This window comes from Fopius arisanus, unplaced genomic scaffold (assembly GCF_000806365.1).
Source record: "Fopius arisanus strain USDA-PBARC FA_bdor unplaced genomic scaffold, ASM80636v1 scaffold00044, whole genome shotgun sequence".
Classification (NCBI taxonomy): domain Eukaryota; kingdom Metazoa; phylum Arthropoda; class Insecta; order Hymenoptera; family Braconidae; genus Fopius; species Fopius arisanus.
The window spans coordinates 728,214-750,372 of record NW_011887783.1 but is presented as its reverse complement, the minus strand read 5'-3'; the positions used below and the strand labels follow the sequence as shown (position 1 = coordinate 750,372).

Genomic DNA, 22,159 nt, shown 5'->3' with positions numbered 1-22,159 from the left:
CGGCACTAAAATGCACATTCTTCGGCTCATCACTCATGACACTTTCCAGTCATTTTTTACTGAAGGATCTAAAATGGTGGCCGTCGACGAGTGATTAGAACCAATTGGAACTCCCCCCACGTTTCCGAGTGATTTTGACGTTTTAGCGGTATTCTGTGCGTAGTTGGTCGATTAAGTAGTCTTCGAGTCGAACTCTCGAGTGAATCTGCAGTTATTTCCATCCTTGAATGGATAAAAGGTAAAAAAAATGGTGGAAATAATGGAAAGTCTTCCGAGAGATGACCCAGTCGTTGTTTAGGCTGCAATCATGCGAAAGATTAGAAAATTTTTGTCGGATGTCGGAAGAAAAAAAATCACAAAACGGTAGATTCCGCGTGATATCATTCCTCTTACACCTCATACATTCCTCTAAGTTCGTAATAATCGAAAAATAAAAAAGTAATCGAAGGATTGAGAGATAGGCCACGCGTTTTATTTAGAATAGAGAATTCGAAGACGGCATTTTTATTTTTGATATCTCGGGAACTGGCGATTTTTTAAATGATGATCGGTTTCCACTGGCTCGGTGAAATCATTTGATTACTTGCCAGGTGTGGGATCTTCCATTGTTACATCTTCTCCTGTTTTTCAAGTGTCGGGATGAGCCAACCGAAGAGAAATAAGGACAACGCGAATAAGGACATCTCGGAGATTTCTAAAGATGTCTCGAAGGAAGCGAAAAGTCTCATCGATAAAATTCTCGGTGATGTCAGCAAGACGTCGGCTACCAAACAGATCATCATTGGCACCACTTCAGGATGGTAAATATGTGATCAATCGAATTAATCGATTGTACGAAGATGGAAACATTGGGTGGGGCTAAATTAAATTTTTTTCTCATCACAATTTCTCGCGATATAGCCTAGGTGCATCATTTCAACCATAAAGGCTAAATTTGAAATCTCTCTAAAATAGAATATGAGAGGATGAAGGCAAAGAGAATTTTGCTTTTCTTGGACGTCTTTTGAAAACCGTTTTTCATTTTATTTTTGAAGGGCCACTGGCTTTTTGGCGATGAAAGTAGGTAAAGTCGTAGCATTTTCGGTTGGCGGTGGTATTATCATGCTCCAAGTAGCGGCTAATCAAGGCTATATCAAAATCAATTGGAACAAAATCCAGGAGAAAGCTGAAAAACTCTCGGACAAGGTCGAGGAGAAAATAACTGGTGAAGGGCCCAACTTCATGAGTAAGGTAATTAATCCGTGAATTAAGTATCAATTAAACTTCTTCTCAGCATCTTTAGTTGACCATCAGATCTTTCATTCGAGTCTCCGTTCACCCTAGGCCTCCAAAATTCTAAGTGTTCTCTATTTTATCCGCCATATATTGAAAGAGTATTCGTTGGCAAATATATTCTCAATTGCTCTAAATCCGGGAAATTCAAGACACGTGGAACAAAAAATCAACGAAATGTTTGTTATTTACAGATAGGAATGTGGTGTCGACAGAATTCATGCCTTGCAACGAGTTTCCTTGGCGGGTTTATAATCGGCGTTGCTATGTGAATCCCTTAAAAAAATACCAAAGACCGGGGATAACTCGGATATAATCACGAGTTGATCATTCACTGCTGTTTTTAAAATTTTTTTTCCAATTTAAAAATACCTCATTCTTCCATCGAGTGCCTGAGGGCCCAGTTTGCCAGTTAAATCAGTCTTCATGATCAGTCAGATTAATTATAACATGTTTTTCCAATAAAAAATTAGCAAAAAGTCTAATAGACGTTTTATTTATCTAAAAGAAACAAAAATTGTTTCCCTGCAATCAACTCAAGCTGTTCGTGAAGTTTTCAGTAATGAAATAATTTCGAGAACAAATGATTTTTTTTTTGTGGAAACTGTTGGAAAAAAAATGTGGTTTCAGGCCGAGAGATTCGTGGACAAGAAGCTGGATAAAGCCGAACAGCTGGTGAAGAATGGCCAGGCGAAGACACGCCGCTGGTATCACTCCCTGACAGGGGAGGAGGTATTCAGAGCCCGGGAGATCCACTTCTTCCTCGCTTCCTTCGCCGCTGGTATCGCCATTGGCTTTGCATCCGCCAACTAGGTAATGGATTGCTGCACCTCGAGTGTCAGCAAGCAACCCAGCGTACGTGACATCCCCGTGGATCCAGTGACAATTAAACGCAATGACTACATCGAGGAGATGATTGACGAACTCAAAGTCAAGATCATCGAGATGAGACAATTGTTCACTGATTACATGGAGTCTCTGCCCTTCTAAATGGCTGGTGTCAGAAAACGCTGGACTTGCTGACCTCTCATCAGGTGAATTAACTCATCAATTTTTCATCTCGACTGCTCAATAACAATACTACATAAAAATCAAAAACATTTATTATGCCGGTCTGTTCCTGAGCTTTTGATTTGTTCGTTCACTGATGAGAGTGATTATCCTCGAGATGCAGCAATTCTCCTAGATATACTCACGTTAGATCACTAGTGGAGTAATCTCTTACTATTAAAGTCATCGTTGAGGCACATTAACACAATCTAGAGGAAAAATTATGGAGGTTGTACTTATTTTATTTATTTTCGGGGATCAGCTTCACTCGACAGCTTCAACATTTTTATGAAGACCATTCATAAATAAGATGTTTTTTATCATCATTTTTTCGGATTTTTTTTTTCGTGATAAAAATACACTGCAAAGCCTCAATTATTTACTATTAATGTTCATATTGATGAAAGTAATTTTCATTCTTTATACGATGATGGAAAATCTGAATCTAGATGTATTCGTGAAGATAGTGAAAACTGTCAGATGAACCTACCCCATCTCCAGAATTTTCTCCTCCGATAAATTTTCAATTGGACTGATTTTTTTTTTGAGATTCTTTTGTACTCGTCAACTAAAATCACTCGAGTCCCTAGTCAACACTTCTGAACAAATTGTACCAAGTACATGCTCCTAATCTTTCTACTCGAATATTTCGGAGCGATTTTCACTAGTAGCTTATTCGTATGCGGATTCAGTGTAAAATATATCGATGTAGACTTAAAGAATGTTGAATAGTGTGTTAATTCAGATTAATCATGAACTGTACGAGATTTAGGGGAGGACGCGAGAGGGGTAATTATTAAAATGCTTTATGAATTTGAAAATATCTATTTATTGCTCCCTTGAGTTGCTAAAAACGTTTTAAACACTGCATTATGACTCCTCGGAGTCTTCTCCGTAAATTCTGATTTCCATTGCAAAATATGTGCGTGGAATTTTCACCGATTTGGATCATCGTGTCATCATCCTGCGAAATGCAATTATCATTAATAATTATCTGAATAAAATAAAAATATTAAATGAGTAATAAAAAGGATGTGAAGAGTGAAGTATTTATTCTCATTTTTTCTCACCAAGATGATATTTGTGGAGTTAGAGTTGTGCTGCAATTTGCTCCCGGTGATGCCCTCCTGCTTGAGCTTTTGAAGAATCTCCTGGGGATCGATATTGCCGTACTCATGCTTCCGCTCCTTCAACATTTGGTATTTGTCAGGAACCGATGACTCCGAGGCCTTTCGTTTCACTGTCATCCTGTCGTCTAGACTCTTTATCGTGTAGACATTGTCTTTGACGTGAAGTTCTCCAGTGACTGACGCTACACTGAGTCCTGGACGTATTTCACTAGGAATTATATTCCCTGCCAAGTCAGGCTCGATAAAGACTCGACCTTTTTTTCGTTTCAGGGGGAGTTTTATTACTTCTCCTCGTTTGAAGGTGATCAATGGACTTTCCTGCAGAGCATTTGTTCATTACAATCGCGAGAATAATGAAGTAATCGATTAATAATAATGATGGATTTTTTTTTCGGAGAATATGTGAAAATTTGAGAGAGAATTCCTTGACAAAATAGCTCACCCCTACAGGTTCGATTACCAGGTCCAGCCTATGTGGTGCAGAGTAAGGTGGTTGTGTGTAGCTCTCAGGGACAACGAGATTCTCAGGCTTGAGATCTCTGATGAGTTTGTTGGCCTGTGTGAAGTTGAGGGAAGTGTCGATGGGACAGTGGACAGCCTTCATGGCTAGTGGTTGAAAAGGCGCGAGAGCCTCTAGATAAGGAAAATCAGGTTCAGTAAAGATGATTGTGTGCTGGGGATTATTACCCCAGAGCTGGACAAAGTGTACAGCATCCCCAAAACGAAGGCTTGGATGACCGCAGAAGACAACGCATGGCTGACGATAATCCGTGCTGAAACCTTCGGCCCAGGTCGACGTGAAGTGCTTGAGACGTGCGTTCTTCACGAGAAATGCGTGGGGAAAGGGCTCCTCGGGGAGATACACCTTGTTCTGTTTACTCGTGGATAACCACTCGGCGAGGATGTTGGAGTAAGCAAGGGATGTTTCAGCTACGGGGGAGATAAAGAACAGTGGGATTTGGGTGAAGCCCGATTTGTCTAGGTGTGTACTCAGGCACTCGAAGAGGTCGTAGACAACCCCTGATGGATAGCAGGGGATGAGGACGCATCCTCCGCTTCGTAGTGTCATTGCTGGAATTCATAAATTTATTATATTGTATTATAAAAAATATTTAGAAAACTCACCAACAGTCATGCAGAGTTCTCCAAGCATAGTATCAGGATTGGCTGTGGGTGTCTGTGTGAGTCCAGTTAGAATGAGAACATTAGCATGTTTGAGGGTGACCTGTTCCATCGGTCTAGGATGGGTTGTGAGGGTTGATGATCCACTGACAAAAGCGACTTTTTCATGATCACAGGATATGAGCCAGTTGCTGCTCCCCAGGCAATAGCCAGAGCTGATGGGGGTGACAGTGAGTGCCCCGTAGATGTCAAGTTTTTGGTCGTACCCCACGAGCTGAATATTTGAGAGAGCGGAGTTGACAGCAGCCATGGAGTAGAGATGCCTCCACGATTTCGGTTTGAGGGCATCGGCCAGAGGTGACGGTAGCACGTGGAGCATTTCTTTCCAATGCTTCGCCAGGGTGGCTCTTGGTGTCTGCTCGATGTACTCCACCAGCTCTTCCATGAAGAATTTGCCGATCTGCAGGGTAGGCTCTGTCGCATAGACGATCCCTTTGAATCCTGTCCCCTCGGTGACGAAAGGAAGTGCCAGCATGCACGTGTAATTCGATATGAGGATTGCATCGATCTCGGAGAAATCGACGATTTTTTCGAGAGGAGGCGCGAACTCAGGGGTTGAGTCAACGAAAATTCTCCCACAGCAGTCTTTTAATTCACCTTCTATCTGCCAGTCCTGGTGGTTATCCCTGGGTAACCAGCTGGGTAGGGAACTGAATTTTGCACTTGGAACCACTGGCATCGGCATAAAATTCAGGATTGACTGCATGTTCAGGCCGCAGTCCAGCATCAGGGTGATGCCCTTGAAACTCAGGACCAAGCATGGCTTTGTTGGCTCACTTGAAAGGCAATACTGAAAATAATCAATGCTTTCAACAATCCAGCGACTAATTTACACATGTTCTCCAAATTAATACAAAAAAAAGAACTCAATGAATAATGACGCATAAATATTCCAAACATTTCAAAATCCAGTTCAATAATTATTTTCATGGTGATAAAAAAATCCGAATTGCGAAATTACCGCGCATTTTTAAAAAAATCGTCTAGTGGGAAATCGAATTGAATTCATTATCAACTAGAAAATTGTAATTGTTATTAGATTAGTGTGTATGTATATTATTGTTGTGAGAACTATAGCGAGAATTAAATTCATCTGCAATTATTGGAATGATTGGAATGCTCTGCTTCATAAATTTAAAACGAGTGAAGATCCGTGGCTTACCAGCTTCATTATTCTGAAAGTTTATTGATATTCATGAATTTAGGGTCTCGTTTCTGTTCACGCGTGTTCAAGTTGCCACAAATACAACAACAACCAATACCTTGAGGTTGCTTGATGCTGAGCTGCGAACGTAATGGCATAACCTCTGTGGTGCCTTCACACGTTCTCACCGGCGACAGCTCCACTCAATTTCAGTTGTTTGTAAACATAAAATATAACGCGATTTGTTGAATTTCATAAATATTAAAAATGTGCGAGGTGATTGTCCTGTTCGAGGGCTACTCCAAGATCCTTGATGAGGAGAGGATGGATGCTAATTGCTCTTGTGTCCTCATCAAAGGCCCCAGGAACGTTATTGTTGACACTATGACAGCTTGGGACCGGGACAGAATCATCGAAGGTATCGAACATCGTGGACCCTTTTTTTAATTATAAATAAATTGAGATTGATATTGGAGAATTCAATGATTTTTTCATCATCGCTAGGACATTTTTTTCCATTTGAACACGAAATTTTATTATCAGAATTATCGATCGCTCTCTTTTAGTATTCATTAGTCAAACATGTTATGATGGATGGATAATTTTTTCTCCAGCTTTATCTTTTCACAATCAAAAGCCAGAAGACATTGATTTTGTTGTCTGCACACACGGCCATGCAGATCACATTGGCAACAACAATTTGTTCCTCAGCGCTGAACATATCGTAGGATCTAGCTTCCACCGAGGCTCAGTCTTCTACGAGAAAAATCTTCAGGATGGTGAGACACTGAATCGATCTTGTTCGAGATAATTATTGATTAATTGAAATGTCTCGATTTATTTCATGTGAGTACGTGTTGACTGAATTATGTTGGGTGATGGTTTCTAGCTGAATATCAACTGTGCGAGGGAGTAAGAGTCCTGCCAACACCTGGACACACTCACGAGGACGTGTCAGTCCTCGTGGAGACTGTAGTTGATGGCAAAAAGGCGACCATTGTCATCACTGGGGATTTATTCGAGAAGGAGGAAGACCTCAAGGACTCATCGATCTGGGAAAAACTGGGAATTCCAGAGCTCAAGAAGACTCAGGCCCTCAACAGATTCCTGGTAATCAAACTCGCTGATTACATCGTACCTGGCCATGGGAAAATGTTCAGGGTCACCGAGGAGACCAGGAGAATCATCGAGGAACAGATCCTGGATCCGTGATTCAGCCGTTGAGGAAATTAATCACTTGATGCATCGTACTCCTTTCATTATTCTTATATCTATGAATATTGCATACATTCATGTACTTTTTGTTCATTCATTTAATGAGGAATGAGCGAGTGTATTACTAATATATTTTTCAACAAGTAGTGTAATTTTTATGGGCAAGCTTTATTGAAATTATGAAATGAATAAGTGTCTTAATTATTAATATTCAAGAGTCGGAGATAAAAATTGTACAGCTTTTGGGTCAATAAATAATACTCCAACAAATAATATGATTTTTATAAATTAACTTTATTAAACACTGGTTTCAGTAATACATGAGGTCTCACTTCAATCACGTCTATGGTAAAAACGATTTGAACTTTATATATTAGTCTACTTCCATTTATTTATATATAATGAAATCAATCAAGACATTTATTGCGTGATTTACGAAAATTTGGAGGAAATATTCGAAAGGTGTCGATTATTTTCCATCATGTTTTCAAATTTCACTGTAGAAATTTTTCACGCAAAACCCCAATTAAATTGCAGAAATTCTCCCTTAAATTCAGGAAGCGATGAAAGAAATAAATCAATTAGTTTTTGTTTCGTATTGATTGGGCAATCACAGCCAAAATCTAAGTTAAGCATTAACGCAAGAAACTACATCTCTTGTTTCTGGTCGTGTTTTTCAACTTGTGGGATTAAAGATGTTTCACATCCATATATAGCCAAAATTCCGGTTTCTTAATTTTTTTGGCGAGTTATCGATGGGATCACCTTTAATGGGCTAGCTGCTATTTTCTGGTAACAATTGGCACGTTTCCGTGATTCCACGTGTTTGATTCTCGGTAATTGCGATGAGTGCGTGGATAATTTAGCAATTAGAAAATTTTCGAGGAACACGACTGAATCGAGGAGAGATAGTAAAATATCTGTGGCACTTTTTCTGTATCACTCTCAAAATCAGAGATATTCCTTGAAAGTTCGAGTAAAAAACAAGTGAATTTGTTGCTCTTTATCTCTTCGCTACTGCATTTAGTCTCGGGGCAAGATTTTTGTACATCTTTCCGGATAAATAATACTGATTCCAAAGGATAAACTCTGTCTGATTCGAGTAAATGCACCATTTTCCTTTTTCTCAACGAAAATAATCTGAAGGTTCAGAAAGAATTTTCATATTACGCGATAAAAGAAATAATTTGCTACAGAAATAATTGCAGTGAAATCAAATTAATGAAAGTAATAAACAGTCAATGATTCTGGTGACATCGATGATTTTAAGGCCTCGAATGTAATTATTGTTCTCTGAATTAAAAAATAGTGACCTAAAATTGTGATCTAGAGAAAACGGGGCTTTTCATTCTCGTTGTTTCATATCCACTAGACAGTTACAGAAATGTGAGGGCACTAGACCCTGGCCTCAAGTGATCGTGTGAATGCGACGCAATTGCTCAGCAGGTGACTGTGAAAAAAATATTAAATTCCAAAGAAAATTAACAAACGTAACGAAAAAAATTCATAGCCGAATGCAATTGAGTAGCTGGAAGATTCTTCATGCAGCTTGAGATATTAGACCAGCACCGAAGGAAGTTGTGAATGAAAATTAAAAGTTCAGAGCATTCTGAACCAGTGAGAAGAACAATTATTCATTTCCGAAAAACTGCCGAAAAAAATATTCGACCTATTCGGGATTAAAAAAAATTTTGTTGCCTTTTTTTCAATGATCAAGGGTGAAAAATTAATTCATTCAGTCTTAAACTAACAGTTTTATCAGTACTAAATCACAGTATAAATAAATTAATCACTAAGAAAATTATGTTCAATGTGCGATGTCTTCAGTTCGAGATCGAGAACATTTTTTAATGGGGAAAAAATATCAGTGGATTTCTGAAATTCGAAATGATCAATTTTTTGAATTCGATTTTTAAAATTCGACTTATCTCACAATAGATTAATAATGGAGAATGAGAATTCTCGTAAGTTCTTAAATCCTCTCATAATGTTCTCAGAGGAATAAATCCATCCATGCTGATGAGACTGCGGTTCGCCTCGTAATCATCGCGATCGTCATCACGACTTAATAGTCTCCTCTAGAAAATAATAATTCAGAGAAAATACTGGATAACGTTGTCCACAAATAAAGACAATTACACACAAATAAAGACAATTTATCCCCAGGGAAATGAAATTCAGTAGCAAAGTGAAAAAGCCAGCTGAGTCGAATTTTCCAATTGGTTAAACATCAATTGATCTGGAAAATTATGGATTTCAAGAGAAAATATATTAGACTCGTGGAAAATTTAATCAGCTCCTACTAATTCAATAAAAGCAACCATTTTTGCCTGAATGTACAAAAAATTCCTTGAATTTATTCCCATTATCAATTTTTTTTATCCGATAGCTTTCCAAATAATCAATAAAGAAATTGAATTCTAATTTTCTTACTTTAGCGCTTTACTACTGAATATTAATAATAATCATGCATTTTTATTAAAAAAAAATTCTCACGAGATTCCTCCGCAAAACCTACGAAACGCTAAATTAAAACTCGATATGGACGCAATTTCAAAGCGATAACACAAGCAAAGTCATAACAATTTTTAATTCGGGATTGCCTATTCGTTTTCTGAAGAAATGTCTCTGCGAAATAAATAAGGACATCATCAGAGACATTAAACATAATTTTCGGTTGGAAAGCGAGTGGAAAGGATGACGCAATTTGTTAGTAAAATTTTTATATTCTTTAAAATAATTATCCAATCATCATTGTATCATAGACGATGAAACCGTGATACACACACTTCCATCTGTACTCATCAGAAATCGTAGAATAAAGCCCCACGTTCTCCTTCACATTTCAGCGATAATAAATTAAAAATGAAATTTTTTAACGCTAAAGAATGTTCCGTATACAATTATTTACGAAAAATAATGATAATTTATATTGAATATTATACAGTTGGACACTCATCGAGTCGTGTATATATCATTGTCACTCGATACTTTCGTGTTATTGAGAAATTGCAGTTTCATTGGAAGAAATGAAAGTGTTAGTGATCATGCGATAGGCAAGAGTCTGACGAATTCGGTGAAATTAGTTAGGGCTTTTCCCTGACTAAAATTAATTAATCTGTTGAAATATCTTGCGATTAGTCGGACCAATGAGGAACGAAAAGACGTGGACATTGTGGAATAAATTATATAAAAAACATTGAGAGTACTTTCTTATTGCATTCGCTGATGAATATTATCTTCACGTTTTGGTTTTTTCGTAGCCTCTATCTCCGGTTCAAGTTAAGGATGACGTAGGGTTCACCAGGATTGTTAAATTCTGCAGCGTTGTTAGGCTGATAGCACGGATTGACAGTGTAATTTAAATTTGGCTGATGAAAACTCACCGGCTCGATACTGGTATTCCATTCTACGTCCTGTGCTTCCAGGCACAGATCGGAGTCTGAGTCTGCTTTTCTTGTTGGATCCTCCTTTTTTCCAAAAATTTAATATCTTTATTCATTAATAATTATTTAAAAAATGTTATCATTCCCTATTCTCACACATATAGAAGGCATTCCAGATTATTTCAATTTGCCAAAAAATAATTAACTTTAAAAAATCTAACCTGCGACAATTGCTGAGCTGTCGTTAAAAGCCTGGCAAGGGGTGTACAACAGACTGGCAAAGTCTCCAGTAATGTTGGTCGGGAGTGGGTGAGCAGTGGCTTCATATATCGAGTATCGAAATCACCCCATATCCGTGCAAGTAAAGCTTTCTCGTTGGCTTTACCAGCGGCACTGCCCCCAGCCTGCAGGGAACCGTCTTGCATCGAATTGTACTGTCCAATTGTAATTCCCAAATTCGTGAATTAGTAATTTTTCAATTACAGTCTTTAATTTTCGAATTTCTCTCCGAAAAATCAATAGTATTGAATTTCATTATACTCTGATTAATTAGTGCAGCATGCAGACTCTATAATATCTACTCAATATTATACTCAACAATGAATAATTAATTCAGATGAATTAATAAACCCAAATAATTCTAAATGAGGAACAGGAATGGACTAAATCATATGGAGAACCAAGCAAGACGAGCTGCCCCAGCTGTACCACAATCTCGATCCATTACTCTATTTGCAATGACTAAAAAAATAATGAGATTTCATAAAATTGTTCGAGTGTTAACCTACCGGGGGGGTTCGCTCCCGACGCATCTCCAGAGTTCCGAAGCCACCTTCGCCACCGGACTATTCAAACAATTTCAGTTTATTTTATTAATTCCTTGTCATTCTCTTGGCTCGATTAATTGATTAATCCCCACTCTACCATTAATAGAAGATACTATTAATATTCAAGAAACTCTAGTAATTATTATAACTGAAAAACATTCCATTTGAAGAAAAAAATTAAATTAAATAAATCAGTACTGAAGTGAAAAAATGAAGGAAAAAATTTCATTTTTGAGATCAATCGATATTTAATCGCTACAGCTTCTCGGAAATGATTTTCTAGAATCTTCTTGGGGTAATTATTTTTTCAAAAATATTAATGAAAATTAAATTATATCATTCATAGTTCATGCCAATATGCACTGCCCAAAAATCCAAGTAATTGTCCCATAATCAACCATCCCAGCCCTGTTAACATTCTATCATCTAAAAATCGAAATAAAAATGTGATTGTGTTAATGAAAAAAAATGGTACAGGTGCTGTTACAATTAATTAGTCATTACGAACCCCACTAGTGTCCACTGAACTGTATACCTGTGTCGGGCAAGCCGTGGTACAAGAGGGCACAGTGATTATTAAATAACTGACAGTGGCAAATTAATTTCAAAAGCTGGGGGGATCAAAAAAAAATAATAATTATAGCGATGTGTTTAATAATTTAAACTTTGAGGATGGATTAGCATTTGCTAAAATATATTAATAATAACTCAGTAAAAAGGGCGTGGGGAAAAAAATGGAATAATGCAATTTGAATCTCTGGGGACTTACGTTTCGAACACTTCCGTGGGAGAGACCTTCCACCTCTTCATCCACACCAACTCTATAAATTCAGTTAGTCGGAGATTAGAAGATGAGACCAAAGATGAGAAATGAAAATATTTATAAAATACTCACGGTATTTTAAACCAACTCAAAAATTGTGTGGTGGCCCCTCCCTGGAATATAACTGTGAGAATAACAATGAGACTAGTCGTCGTCAGCATAGCTTTCCTGGCGTCTGACACAGTGTTTCTGATAGCCAGTGCAAAGCTCATGGCCCCCCTCAATCCCGCGAAGAACAGCATGTGCTGGTGATTCATCGGGATCTTCGGCTTCCTAGCCAGATTGAGAAGAAACGACAGGGGATAAACGTTGGCAGCTCGTCCTATCAGTGCACACACAAATCCCGAGAATATAAAGGCAAGATCGATTCGGTGCCTTGGGAAGGTGAACATCGACACCCCGATGTAACTGAAGATGAAGTTTTCAGCGAGGAAATTGAGCAATTCGAACAGCTGCTTCGTACGCTGTCGCGAGTCAGGGCTGAGATTATTGTAGGTGTAATGGGCCTGACATATTCCACAGAATAAAACAGCCACAACGCCTGGTTAAATTAAATTGAGTTATGCAATTGAATAAATATAAATTATTGAAAGTTAATGACAATTTTCGATTGTCGGAGTGGTTTACCGGTCAGATCTGATACCTCAGCTATTAAAAATGTACTGTAAGACATGAGAACAAATAAAGCTGATTCTAAGAGTGGAAAGTCCCTGACTCTCGTGAATTTAGTTAGAAGGGCTGTTAGACACCCCATGGATGCGCCAATGAACAGTGACAGGCTGAATATTCCTAGAAAATCCCCCAGTGCTTGGAAGAAAGCCACTGTCTCAAAGCCCCCAGAGCCTGTCTGATACCTCGTCCCATAGTTCTGGATTGAGCTGAAAAAAATATATCCATAACATTTTTTTACGATCCTTAGTAAATTCTTTCAAAAATTTCAAGAATTTCAAGGAATTTCAAGGATTTCAGGGAATTCTATATTTTATTTTTCAATTGTTTACCCGCTGAGAACGATAGCCACTGCATCATTTAACACACTCTCCCCAAATACCAGAGCGTAGAGGTTGACGTCCACGTGGAGATCATTGAAGATTGAGATGATGGTCAATGGGTCAGTGGGGGAAATAAGGGCACCGAAGTAGAGGGTGTCCAGGAATCCGTAGGATTGGGAGAGATGCGGGATGAGTTGAATAAAGGTGTACATCAGAGCTCTGTAAAATAAAAATCCAAATATAAATTTATTTCTTGTTTCCTAATTAAAACTGCGGAATAATTGCAAATTAATTGATAAAAAAAATCCATATCTCACCCGATAACAAACGATGATATTGTCGTGCCCAAAAGGGCGTACATTAAAATGGCTCCTAAATTACGGAAGAAATATTTCTGAAAAACATACGATTAGATTACAAGTCTCTCAATCGTCTCCCATTAAAAAAAACAATGCTAAATGTCTCATAAATATTTACCCTCTTCAAGCTATACCCTGCATGGAATATAATTGGTGGTAGAATGATGTTGAAAAAAATTTCTGGATCGAAAGTGGCCTGAAAACCGTAAACAGTTTATATTAAAGCTACAATCTATCATTAAACTCGTGACTTGCGATAACGACAAATCGAAAATACGCATTATTCCTTTGAATGGAGAAAAATTCTCGAAAAAAATTCCGAGCAACCAGACGGCTAAAAAAAAAATTCACGTTCGTGGACTGGAATTTTTCTCAATAAATTTTCTCTCTGGTTTTCTCACCTTCAGATCGATTTCACTGTTTTGTTTGAATATTTCACCCCGGAAGGAGTACGCAAATGTTTTATTTTTTATCGTACCACCGCCTTTGTCCTCCGGAAAACGCAACCACAGCGAATCAGGTGGTACCGTCTGCTTATATTTGTTCTCAGGTTCGGGCTCGACGCGCATATGAGTGATAGGACACGTTTTGAAGACATATCGAATTATTGCACCGATAATCAGTCCTGTGGATTATTCAAGGAGTTTTATTTCCGATCCCATAAAAAATTTAAAGGAGGGAGGGGATAAATGGGGCAGACTCTTTGTTGTATATTTGATGAGATGGATTGAGTGCAACTTATCATATCGGGTAATGAGCCTCCTGGATTGTGGGGTAATTGATCCAGCCATCGTTACGATTTCAATAGTTTTTCATTTTTTTCAGACGTTCAATTGTACTCGGATTGAAGAATTCGTGATATAAAAATAATTAATTAAACTTACATAAAACAAGATAAGCTATCCCCGTAGATAATCACTTTTTCAGCAACGCCGTGCTATTTTTGGGAATAAAACATCTTCAAATCATTATCGACAATGATTTTCCCGCAGTTGTCAACCGAACATTTTCAATAGAAAAAAAATCTCGAGTTGTACCAGGAAAAATCAGGCGACAACCCGTGACTATCAAGAATCATTTCTTAGAATAAAAATTCCATTGAACTACGACAGCTTTCAATTACCCTCAGGTTTTCTTAAGATCCCCATGGTCGAATCCCCCATTAAAAAAAATCAATAGAGCTCAATCCGATTGAATTGTAAGCATCACAAAGTGATGAAACCATCTCCAGACACTGACAATATATCCCGGCGCGATAAAAATAAACAATAAAAGAAAAAGAAATAAAAAAATCGCTTCACGTGCAGATATTTGGTGTCCCTCTCACAGACGAATGTTATTGTTAGTCATCATTGATTGCTAGAGCTGTCAACCATGACGCAATAATAGAGATAAAAAAAAAGTTGTCTGACCAAAGAACAAACTGTCAAACGAGTGGTACAAATGAAAATAGAGGTTGTGGATTTTTAGGATAGGATTACCATAGATGACAGCGAGTCCTGTCTCGTGGAGGAACCGCAGACGACGATGCTTGAAAGTCCAGATCGTGAGGACCGTGAGGATCAGGAGAAGAGTATAGAGGAGAAGATTGAGACTGTCAATACGGTGCAACATCTGGGCCTTGGCGTCCAACTCGATGTCCGAGGCAGCTCCATCACAACTATTTATTAATAACGATGTACACAGTAGAATAAATCCACGATCAACCATCTTCAATGATCTTCAACCGGCCACTGACGCACTACTGTCTCTCACTGTTGACTGTTTTACTGAGCAACTCACCACCGACTCACTTCAATCCTTTCAACTTATCCAATTACAAACCAATTTTCAATTGGGTGACTCCCAGGAGCGCCACTCTTCCCCCATCAAATGCAGGAAACTTAACGGAATAAAAAAAATTAAATATGCGAAAAGAATTGAATGAGAAATAAGAACCGCGCAAATATTTAATTGTAATATTGTCAATCCGTAGTTACTGTCATAATGTTTGTTACGACGATTACAATCTTCGTGGCTTCTCATCACAGGAAGCCATCATATTTCACACCCTGAAGGCGCCAAATGTGGTATTTATTTGAATGAAGTGATTTTTTGAAACGAAGAGGAATGAAGCGTGCGGTTAGAATGCTACACGGGCGCTCAAAAAAATATATGGAGATATAAAATGCTCAAGGTAGTGTTACATAATATTTTTCTTCTTTATTCCATAATCTCTGTATATCCATTACACCTCACAGCTTGTGTTTACATTTCTACAAAATAATTTACTTGTGCGATTCCTCTACAACAACACCCAAGATAATTCTTCAAATGATTTCAGAGAAGTCTTAAAAGTTTATTATTTTTGTTGTTAATAGTCGTGATAGTTTAACAAACCAATATCATTGGATTTTTAAAATGAGAATAAAACTTTGAGAGATTTTCAACAGAAATAGAGAATTTTAACAGAAAATTTCATTTGGAAAAAAATCGCTAATATCTTCGGAGAAATGTGTTCATTACGTGATAATATCCACTTATTTCATAAACGTGACGTATCCATGTGATTCTGTCACTCTAAAACTGTAACATCTTAAGCGTTATATGAAATACTATTACTGAACAATGCTATTCGTATTGCTGCAAATACCAATAACTAGAAACATAAAAGTAAGAAATACTGCCGCCTAATGTTTCCATTACGTGAAAACTAGAATTAAAATTGTTCTCTTTGTAGACCCATTTAATTCAGAGAATTATCGGAATTGAATCGAATTATCGTTCGACAATGTATCACAGGCTGAAAACTTCCAATCAATGATGGACCAAAAGTCCAAGCAATTCTACCTCGACGCATTTCAATAATAATCATTTACATAGGAAGAATCCTCTCGTTATTCTTTTCCTTCGAAAAATTTCGAGAAATTCATTCTGGATACAGATGAATGCCTAACTCATATCGATTTCTAACTACACAATCAATTTATTCTAAATAATTAATATGTACATAATTGACTAAGGCGATTCCTCTAAAAAATCATAGGAGCAAGTACTCCTAGATCCTAAGAACTTTCTCTTGAGTTGCATTACCTTACGTCGTTTCTACTCGCCATGTGAAAAGCGTTAGTCCACATTCAACTGAATTCAATAAAATTTAACGAATGATCTAGAGAGCGATGAGTGTGGATCGGCAATTCTGCCATCGTTCGATGAGCTTCTGCCTTTCATTTAAATGCTGATCAGAGAGAGTTCTGGCTACAGAGACCTGTCCATGCTTAAGTTTCCGAGGGTCTAAATTAGCCCCAAAAGTCTGTACACCTTTAGCAAATTTCGAGAATGGAGAGAGAATTTCCTTCGCAGTATTTGCTACAGGCGACGCCGCATTTGCAACATTCGTTTTGAGTGATTTTATGGCAGATTCACTCTGTGATGATGTTATATTATTGACTGTTAGATCCTGCTCTGAGCTGCTGCGTTTTTTATCTCCACCGGAGGGATCGAGCTGCATGTTTTTATTGGGATGGACATTCCCATCGACTTCACTAGAGGAATGACTGATGTTCTTCGTCAAATTTAAGGTGGAAGGTGGCAGGGCTCTCTCTCTCTCTTCCTTCTCGGTTTCTCCAGCTGCTTGAATTGTGATCTCAGGGGCTGGTTTATCACCCTCTGATGGTGACACCAAATTCAACCCATCAATCGCTAAATCAGCTTGACTGTAATAAAATTGGGAATTTTTATCTTCAACTCCAGTGAATTCTTGAGGGACTGGACTACTTCCACTGCTTCCACCACTGCTGTGGATTTCCTCAGGGTCACCACTTCTTTTTCCTGCTAGGTCATAATTTCCAACAGTGAAGGTGGTTTTTTTACTCGCATCTGGGACTTTTGTCGAGGATTTATCCGATTTCTTTCCTCCACTGAAGGTGGAACCTAATTTATTCAATTTGCTGAATTGCTCTGACATATTACTCAGGGCTTTCGTCCCAGCGCTTTTGAGTGCTAGGAGCTGGGTTTCAGAGACATTCCTGGTTATTTGAGGAAAAGAGGAGATGTCAAGGAGAATTGTTGATCCTTTCGCTTTGACTGGTTTACTCGTTCGTTTGTCCAGAGGAACATTCATGGCGACGGGAATCTTCGGGAGTGCAGCAATCTCAACAGCAACTGAAAATGTCTCGCAAATAGCTTTCATTGACTCAATCATTTCTTCATCAGTTTTTATGACAACTGTCATATTATTGAAGAACCGAAGGTTGGTGCTTCTGAACATGTGAAAATATCCGTATTCACTGCCCATTTTGTAGTTTATCCTGATGCAATGGTGCTGTTTGTTTTTGAAGAGAGATACTCCACTGTCTGGCTGGCCGAATTCGATCATTACGATTTCGGAAAGTAAAACTTTCTGGTAGTTTGTCACTTTGTCGATCTGATCGTCGTAATCGGCAACGTAATAACTGTCCCTCGTGAGAATCAGAATTGAATCCATTTCAGTTTCACTAGGATCACCTGTCAATGGATCCGCATCAATGAGACCCCAACTTCCTAAAATCACTTCGGGATCGGGGATTAGAAGCTTCTTGCAGTCTTCGACCAATAGTTTAACGTGGAATGCTGTTGCAGCATTGTCCTCTTCCTCATTACGCTCGTGAAATATTTCCTCATTTACCGAGTGACCTAACATTAAGTCAATACTGGCTTGTCTGTAGACGTCTTTGAATCTATTTAAATAATACCTGGAACAGAAATTTTAGTTGGACATTTCATTCTTCGCGATTCCTTGAGAATATGAAAATCCAAACAAAATCTACAGTTCTATCAAAACAGGAGCACATTTGGGGATAAAAAAACATTGAATTGTGAAATTCAGTGTAATATTTCAATTTCGTGCATTATTATTGTAGAGAGTACGAGTAAAGGTGAATGAGTGAGCGAGTGAGTGAGTGTTCAGCTCTATTCATTTATGTTTAATACCTCGGAACACGGTAGAATGTAAAATCTTAATAAATACGCGTTAGTATAATTTATTAATGACTGATTGGAAAAATTGGAGAGAATTGAAAAAAATGTTAAAATCATGACCAGAATGCGGTTTTATATATTTCAGTAGCTAAAATGGCTCTTTCATTCAACTACAAATTCAAAAGCAAATAATTTACAATCAATGATGAAAATACATGGACTGGAAAAATGAAGGAAAATGGGATTTTATGGGGACGAACCTGCCTAGATCGTAAAGGACACTTGCAAATAGGATATCAGGATGTTCTGCAATGAATAGTTGTATGTTCGGTGGTTTTACGGGTATTAATTCGAGACAACAACTGTCAAGTATTTGTAAACAATGCGACCAATCGTCCCTCAAACTCTCAACGTCGACTTGATTACCGACCGTGAGGTCAATCGCCGCTTGACGTGCCTCATCCAAAAAGTGTTGCTGGTAATATCTACGGTAAAAGGTGTTTCTATCAGGAATTTTGAGGTCTGGTGAAAGACCGTGTATGAGTGGAGGGTAGTGAAAAATTTTTAAATGGCGAATGCAAACGTTTCAAGTTTGAATTTTTACCTGTTTGCCGAGTTTACACCATCTTTCATGAGTCCTGTAAATTTTCTCTCACCGGTTCTCGTATAATCTCCCTATAAATCCATTTATAAATTAATTGAAACGATAATTGGCGAAATAAAATATATCTAATTGTGCAGAGGCCTATTTACCTTCAATGCATTGGTTCCTGCATATTGTTTGCTAATAATATCACCATTATTAGCCCATAATAATTGAAAAGTCTGTCTAAGATTCGTTGGTAACGTGCCATCAGGGGGGATCAATCCCAATTTCGAAAACTGCATTTCCATGACAGTTTTTCCAACTGCAGTCTGTACGACATTTGTTCTGTCCAAGCAGTCAATGCAGTTTATCCTGAATACTCCTTTCTGGGAGCAAATTGGACCTTGAGCGTCATGCCAGCAATAACCCATTTCCGTAAGAACTCCACTCAGAGCATTCACCAGGATCGAAACATTTTCAAAATGCATTCCCCGACAGTATTCATGGAAATCAAATGTTGTGTAAGTGATGTCCTGATGATTATAATTGATTACGTGATTATTGTACGCATCCCAGATTATTTTCTCCTTTCCACTTTGTTCTATCAAATTCACAATGCATATGGGACCATAATACGATAATTCCTCTTCAAAGTGTTTTTCGAATGCGACCTGCGTCTCAATTTCATCTGGAATAATTTTAAAAATATTTTATTTCAGTTGAATTTGATTAAGGTTTAAAATGGTATTTCGATTTATACCAGTGGGACTGATAAATACTACAATTAATCCTTTTTGAATAAATGATGTAGTGCAGTGTGATGAATAGATTTATTGTTGGCGTTACCTCTATCAATGCGCGGTGGAGGTCTATATTTATATCCTGGTTGAGACCAGTAGACTGGAACACTTCCACGGACCTGAACGAATGACACTTGATGGTCATGATACCACACCAATTGTTCTGTCTCCACATAATTGGCACACTTTCCCGCTTCATCCACTCCTCGCCTCTTATATCTATTAATTATTCGCGTCTGGTTAGTTGGTGTCGTCATTGTTTAAAATCAATAATGAATTTATGAATTCTGTGCACAAGGGCGGTGACACAATAAAATAATAAATAGTAATGAATAAATATTATAAGTTATTGCACCAAGCCAGCGATTTTTCACGGGTTTAAATTATGAAATAATGAAAATATGGAATGCCTCACGTTAGATGAATCAAGCTGAAAATAATGATAATTATTGACAATAATTCACCTGGTGCCAGCTCGAAATCTACTCCTTCTGGAAATGATGGCAAGGTTGAATGTTTCATACTGCGGTTGATTATCATATCCCACTTCAACTTTACATTTTTCAATCTGAATATATCCTTGGATAATAGGTAGAATCCAATAATTCGCAGCGTCACTCTATCGAAAAAAAATCATAAAAATAAAATCGCTAAAGTATAAAAAATTCAACGAATTATTAAATCAATCATTTGAAATGCGCCTCTTTAATGAGTTCAACACTCATTTACATCAAAAAACTATCTCTCTAATCATTGAAAAATTTATTACAAAAAGTTGTTACTTCATTATATTATATACTATTATTCCACTTACGTTTAAATTGATGAGATCTTGAAGCATGTATTTGTTCCAAAAAAATCGATCGTCAACGGTCTTCCACAGGGGTTTTTCTTTTTCCCCCATTCCTTTAGATTTCTCCTCGTTCTCCCTTTGCCTCTGTAGACAATTGGTAATATCTCCATTTTGACAGAAGAAGAATGAATCCGTCTCGCCAAAAACTTTGTTCAGTTCCTCCAGTATTCTTCTCTCAAACTTCTCCTTATCTTTACCAATACTTCGTTTGATCACAGTCGACTTCACTTGAGATGTAGCAATAGCTGCAGCCTGTTGAGTCGTATTCTTGATAGTATTCGTAGCGCTTTTAATTGTTCCCCAGGTCTTCATGAATCCGGTTTTCTGAGGAGCGTCGAACGAACTCCCCATTGAGATCTTCGACATGCCTCCATGTTTTTTGCATCGATTTAGACCCAAATCAGAGTTTTCTGAACCAATTTGTAAGAATGCTACCGATTTAATCTTGTGGACGATACGGTTTCCATATAATTCTCCTACTGTTGATATATCCTTTATCAACATTATTCTGGGTTCCATGAAGGATGTTTGTTCGATTTTTCCAATTATTCCATGACAAATTCCAAGACATTCCAAATTGTTGGCTGTTGCCCATTCCCAATCTATGAATTCATTAATTTCCTCATGAATTTTACATTCATGAATTTTTTAAAGCTGTTATTTTACAATAATAAAGACATTCCCAGAAAATGTAGGAATTCAAATATCATATTTTTTTCAAATTCTTTTTTACATTGAAATTTTTTTTTTACATTGAAATTTTTCCTAGAAATAACATTTCTCGAAAATTTTATTTGCATCGCAATTTGAAAATAGACGAGTGACACACTTTTCATTTTTTAAATATACTAGGTAATTATTGGAAGGAAATCGGGGTAAATTTTTTATAAAAGTGGGGAAATCTGTTGTCATGCAATGAAGTTGCCTAAATATTTCATGAACAATGTAACGAATGATTAATGTTTGACCCAAATAATCAGAACTATTTATTATTTTCTATTTTTAAATCTTCCTCTTCGTTTCAAGCTAGAGCACTTTTGACCACTGTTTGCAGAGATTTTATAAAATGTGCGATTTTTCGGGATTAAAATAATGATAAAACCCTGAATGACAGTAAAATTAAACTGTCAATTTCACGACCTGCCCTCATTTTAAACAAAAAAAATCTAATAATAATAATTGATTATTAAATACTGTACCAGCTTTAGCGGAGAATTCTCCAGTTATTCTATCACACCACAAGTTGTGTCTCTCCTGTACGAAAATGAAATGGGTGTCACTTCTAAATAATTCCATTTTAAATGCCAACGATAACTGACAGGCGAAATTCCACCCAAACTCCAAATTCCAGAACAAGAGAATCCCAAAAACCATTAACTAATTTTGCACTTCACCCACAGAGACTCAATCTAATTAACCAAAGCCCGCGTGAAACATTTCGGAAATGCTGGCAAATTTCACCAATAACCCGAATATTTATCCCGGAATTTCATGTTCAGTTTGACATTTCTCCACTTCGAAACCTGCGCAGCCATTTTTATCGTATTTACGTGTGTAATTGTAAATGTAGGCTAGATCTCCACCCGATCCACCCCCACAATC

At 37.5% G+C, this 22,159-nt stretch overlaps 5 protein-coding genes across 12 annotated transcripts; 2 read left to right on the top strand and 3 right to left on the bottom strand.

Moving 5' to 3' along the window:
- The first annotated feature begins 57 nt into the window (after positions 1–57).
- Positions 58–3,143, top strand: LOC105267116 (FUN14 domain-containing protein 1). 2 transcript variants are annotated; one of them, XM_011305754.1, is made up of 4 exons: positions 58–238; positions 633–800; positions 1,035–1,230; positions 1,467–1,549. In XM_011305754.1, exons 1-4 carry the CDS (start codon positions 228–230, stop codon positions 1,542–1,544), a joined length of 453 nt encoding a protein of 150 aa, XP_011304056.1. In that variant the 5' UTR covers positions 58–227; the 3' UTR covers positions 1,545–1,549. The 2 variants fall into 2 exon arrangements, with proteins under 2 accessions (XP_011304056.1, XP_011304055.1); XM_011305753.1 differs by lacking the exon at positions 1,467–1,549 and adding an exon at positions 1,903–3,143 and having other exon boundaries at positions 59–238.
- IntS9 (integrator complex subunit 9) lies at positions 2,571–5,884 on the bottom strand. The gene is made up of 5 exons (XM_011305755.1): positions 5,797–5,884; positions 4,578–5,424; positions 3,895–4,523; positions 3,393–3,770; positions 2,571–3,286 (listed from the first exon to the last, which is right to left on the bottom strand). The coding sequence occupies exons 1-5, from the start codon at positions 5,803–5,805 to the stop codon at positions 3,170–3,172; spliced, it is 1,980 nt and encodes a 659-aa protein (XP_011304057.1). The 5' UTR covers positions 5,806–5,884; the 3' UTR covers positions 2,571–3,169.
- A 144-nt stretch (positions 5,885–6,028) lies between these two features.
- Positions 6,029–7,235, top strand: LOC105267115 (metallo-beta-lactamase domain-containing protein 1). Its single transcript, XM_011305752.1, has 3 exons — positions 6,029–6,196; positions 6,393–6,557; positions 6,668–7,235. Exons 1-3 carry the CDS (start codon positions 6,046–6,048, stop codon positions 6,988–6,990), a joined length of 639 nt encoding a protein of 212 aa, XP_011304054.1. The 5' UTR covers positions 6,029–6,045; the 3' UTR covers positions 6,991–7,235.
- Positions 7,236–7,268: 33 nt separating this feature from the next.
- Nhe3 (Na[+]/H[+] hydrogen exchanger 3) lies at positions 7,269–15,191 on the bottom strand. Of its 6 annotated transcripts, none has more exons than XR_892226.1 (12): positions 14,862–15,191; positions 13,782–14,005; positions 13,499–13,576; positions 13,339–13,415; positions 13,031–13,240; positions 12,657–12,907; positions 12,102–12,570; positions 11,976–12,027; positions 11,168–11,224; positions 10,601–10,813; positions 10,203–10,463; positions 7,269–8,443 (listed from the first exon to the last, which is right to left on the bottom strand). XR_892226.1 is itself a non-coding variant. In XM_011305749.1 (12 exons), exons 1-12 carry the CDS (start codon positions 15,088–15,090, stop codon positions 8,976–8,978), a joined length of 2,040 nt encoding a protein of 679 aa, XP_011304051.1. In that variant the 5' UTR covers positions 15,091–15,191; the 3' UTR covers positions 7,269–8,975. The 6 variants fall into 6 exon arrangements, 4 of the variants coding, with proteins under 4 accessions (XP_011304051.1, XP_011304053.1, XP_011304050.1 ...); XM_011305749.1 differs by having other exon boundaries at positions 7,269–9,071; positions 10,380–10,463; XM_011305751.1 differs by having other exon boundaries at positions 10,380–10,463.
- A 366-nt stretch (positions 15,192–15,557) lies between these two features.
- On the bottom strand, positions 15,558–22,146 carry sp3 (spermathreecae). Of its 2 annotated transcripts, XM_011305742.1 has the most exons (8): positions 21,757–22,045; positions 20,519–21,159; positions 20,169–20,323; positions 19,751–19,923; positions 19,072–19,592; positions 18,923–18,993; positions 18,579–18,803; positions 15,558–18,092 (listed from the first exon to the last, which is right to left on the bottom strand). In XM_011305742.1, exons 1-8 carry the CDS (start codon positions 21,929–21,931, stop codon positions 16,529–16,531), a joined length of 3,525 nt encoding a protein of 1,174 aa, XP_011304044.1. In that variant the 5' UTR covers positions 21,932–22,045; the 3' UTR covers positions 15,558–16,528. The 2 variants fall into 2 exon arrangements, with proteins under 2 accessions (XP_011304044.1, XP_011304045.1); XM_011305743.1 differs by lacking the exon at positions 18,579–18,803 and having other exon boundaries at positions 21,757–22,146.
- Between the last annotated feature and the right edge of the window lie 13 nt (positions 22,147–22,159).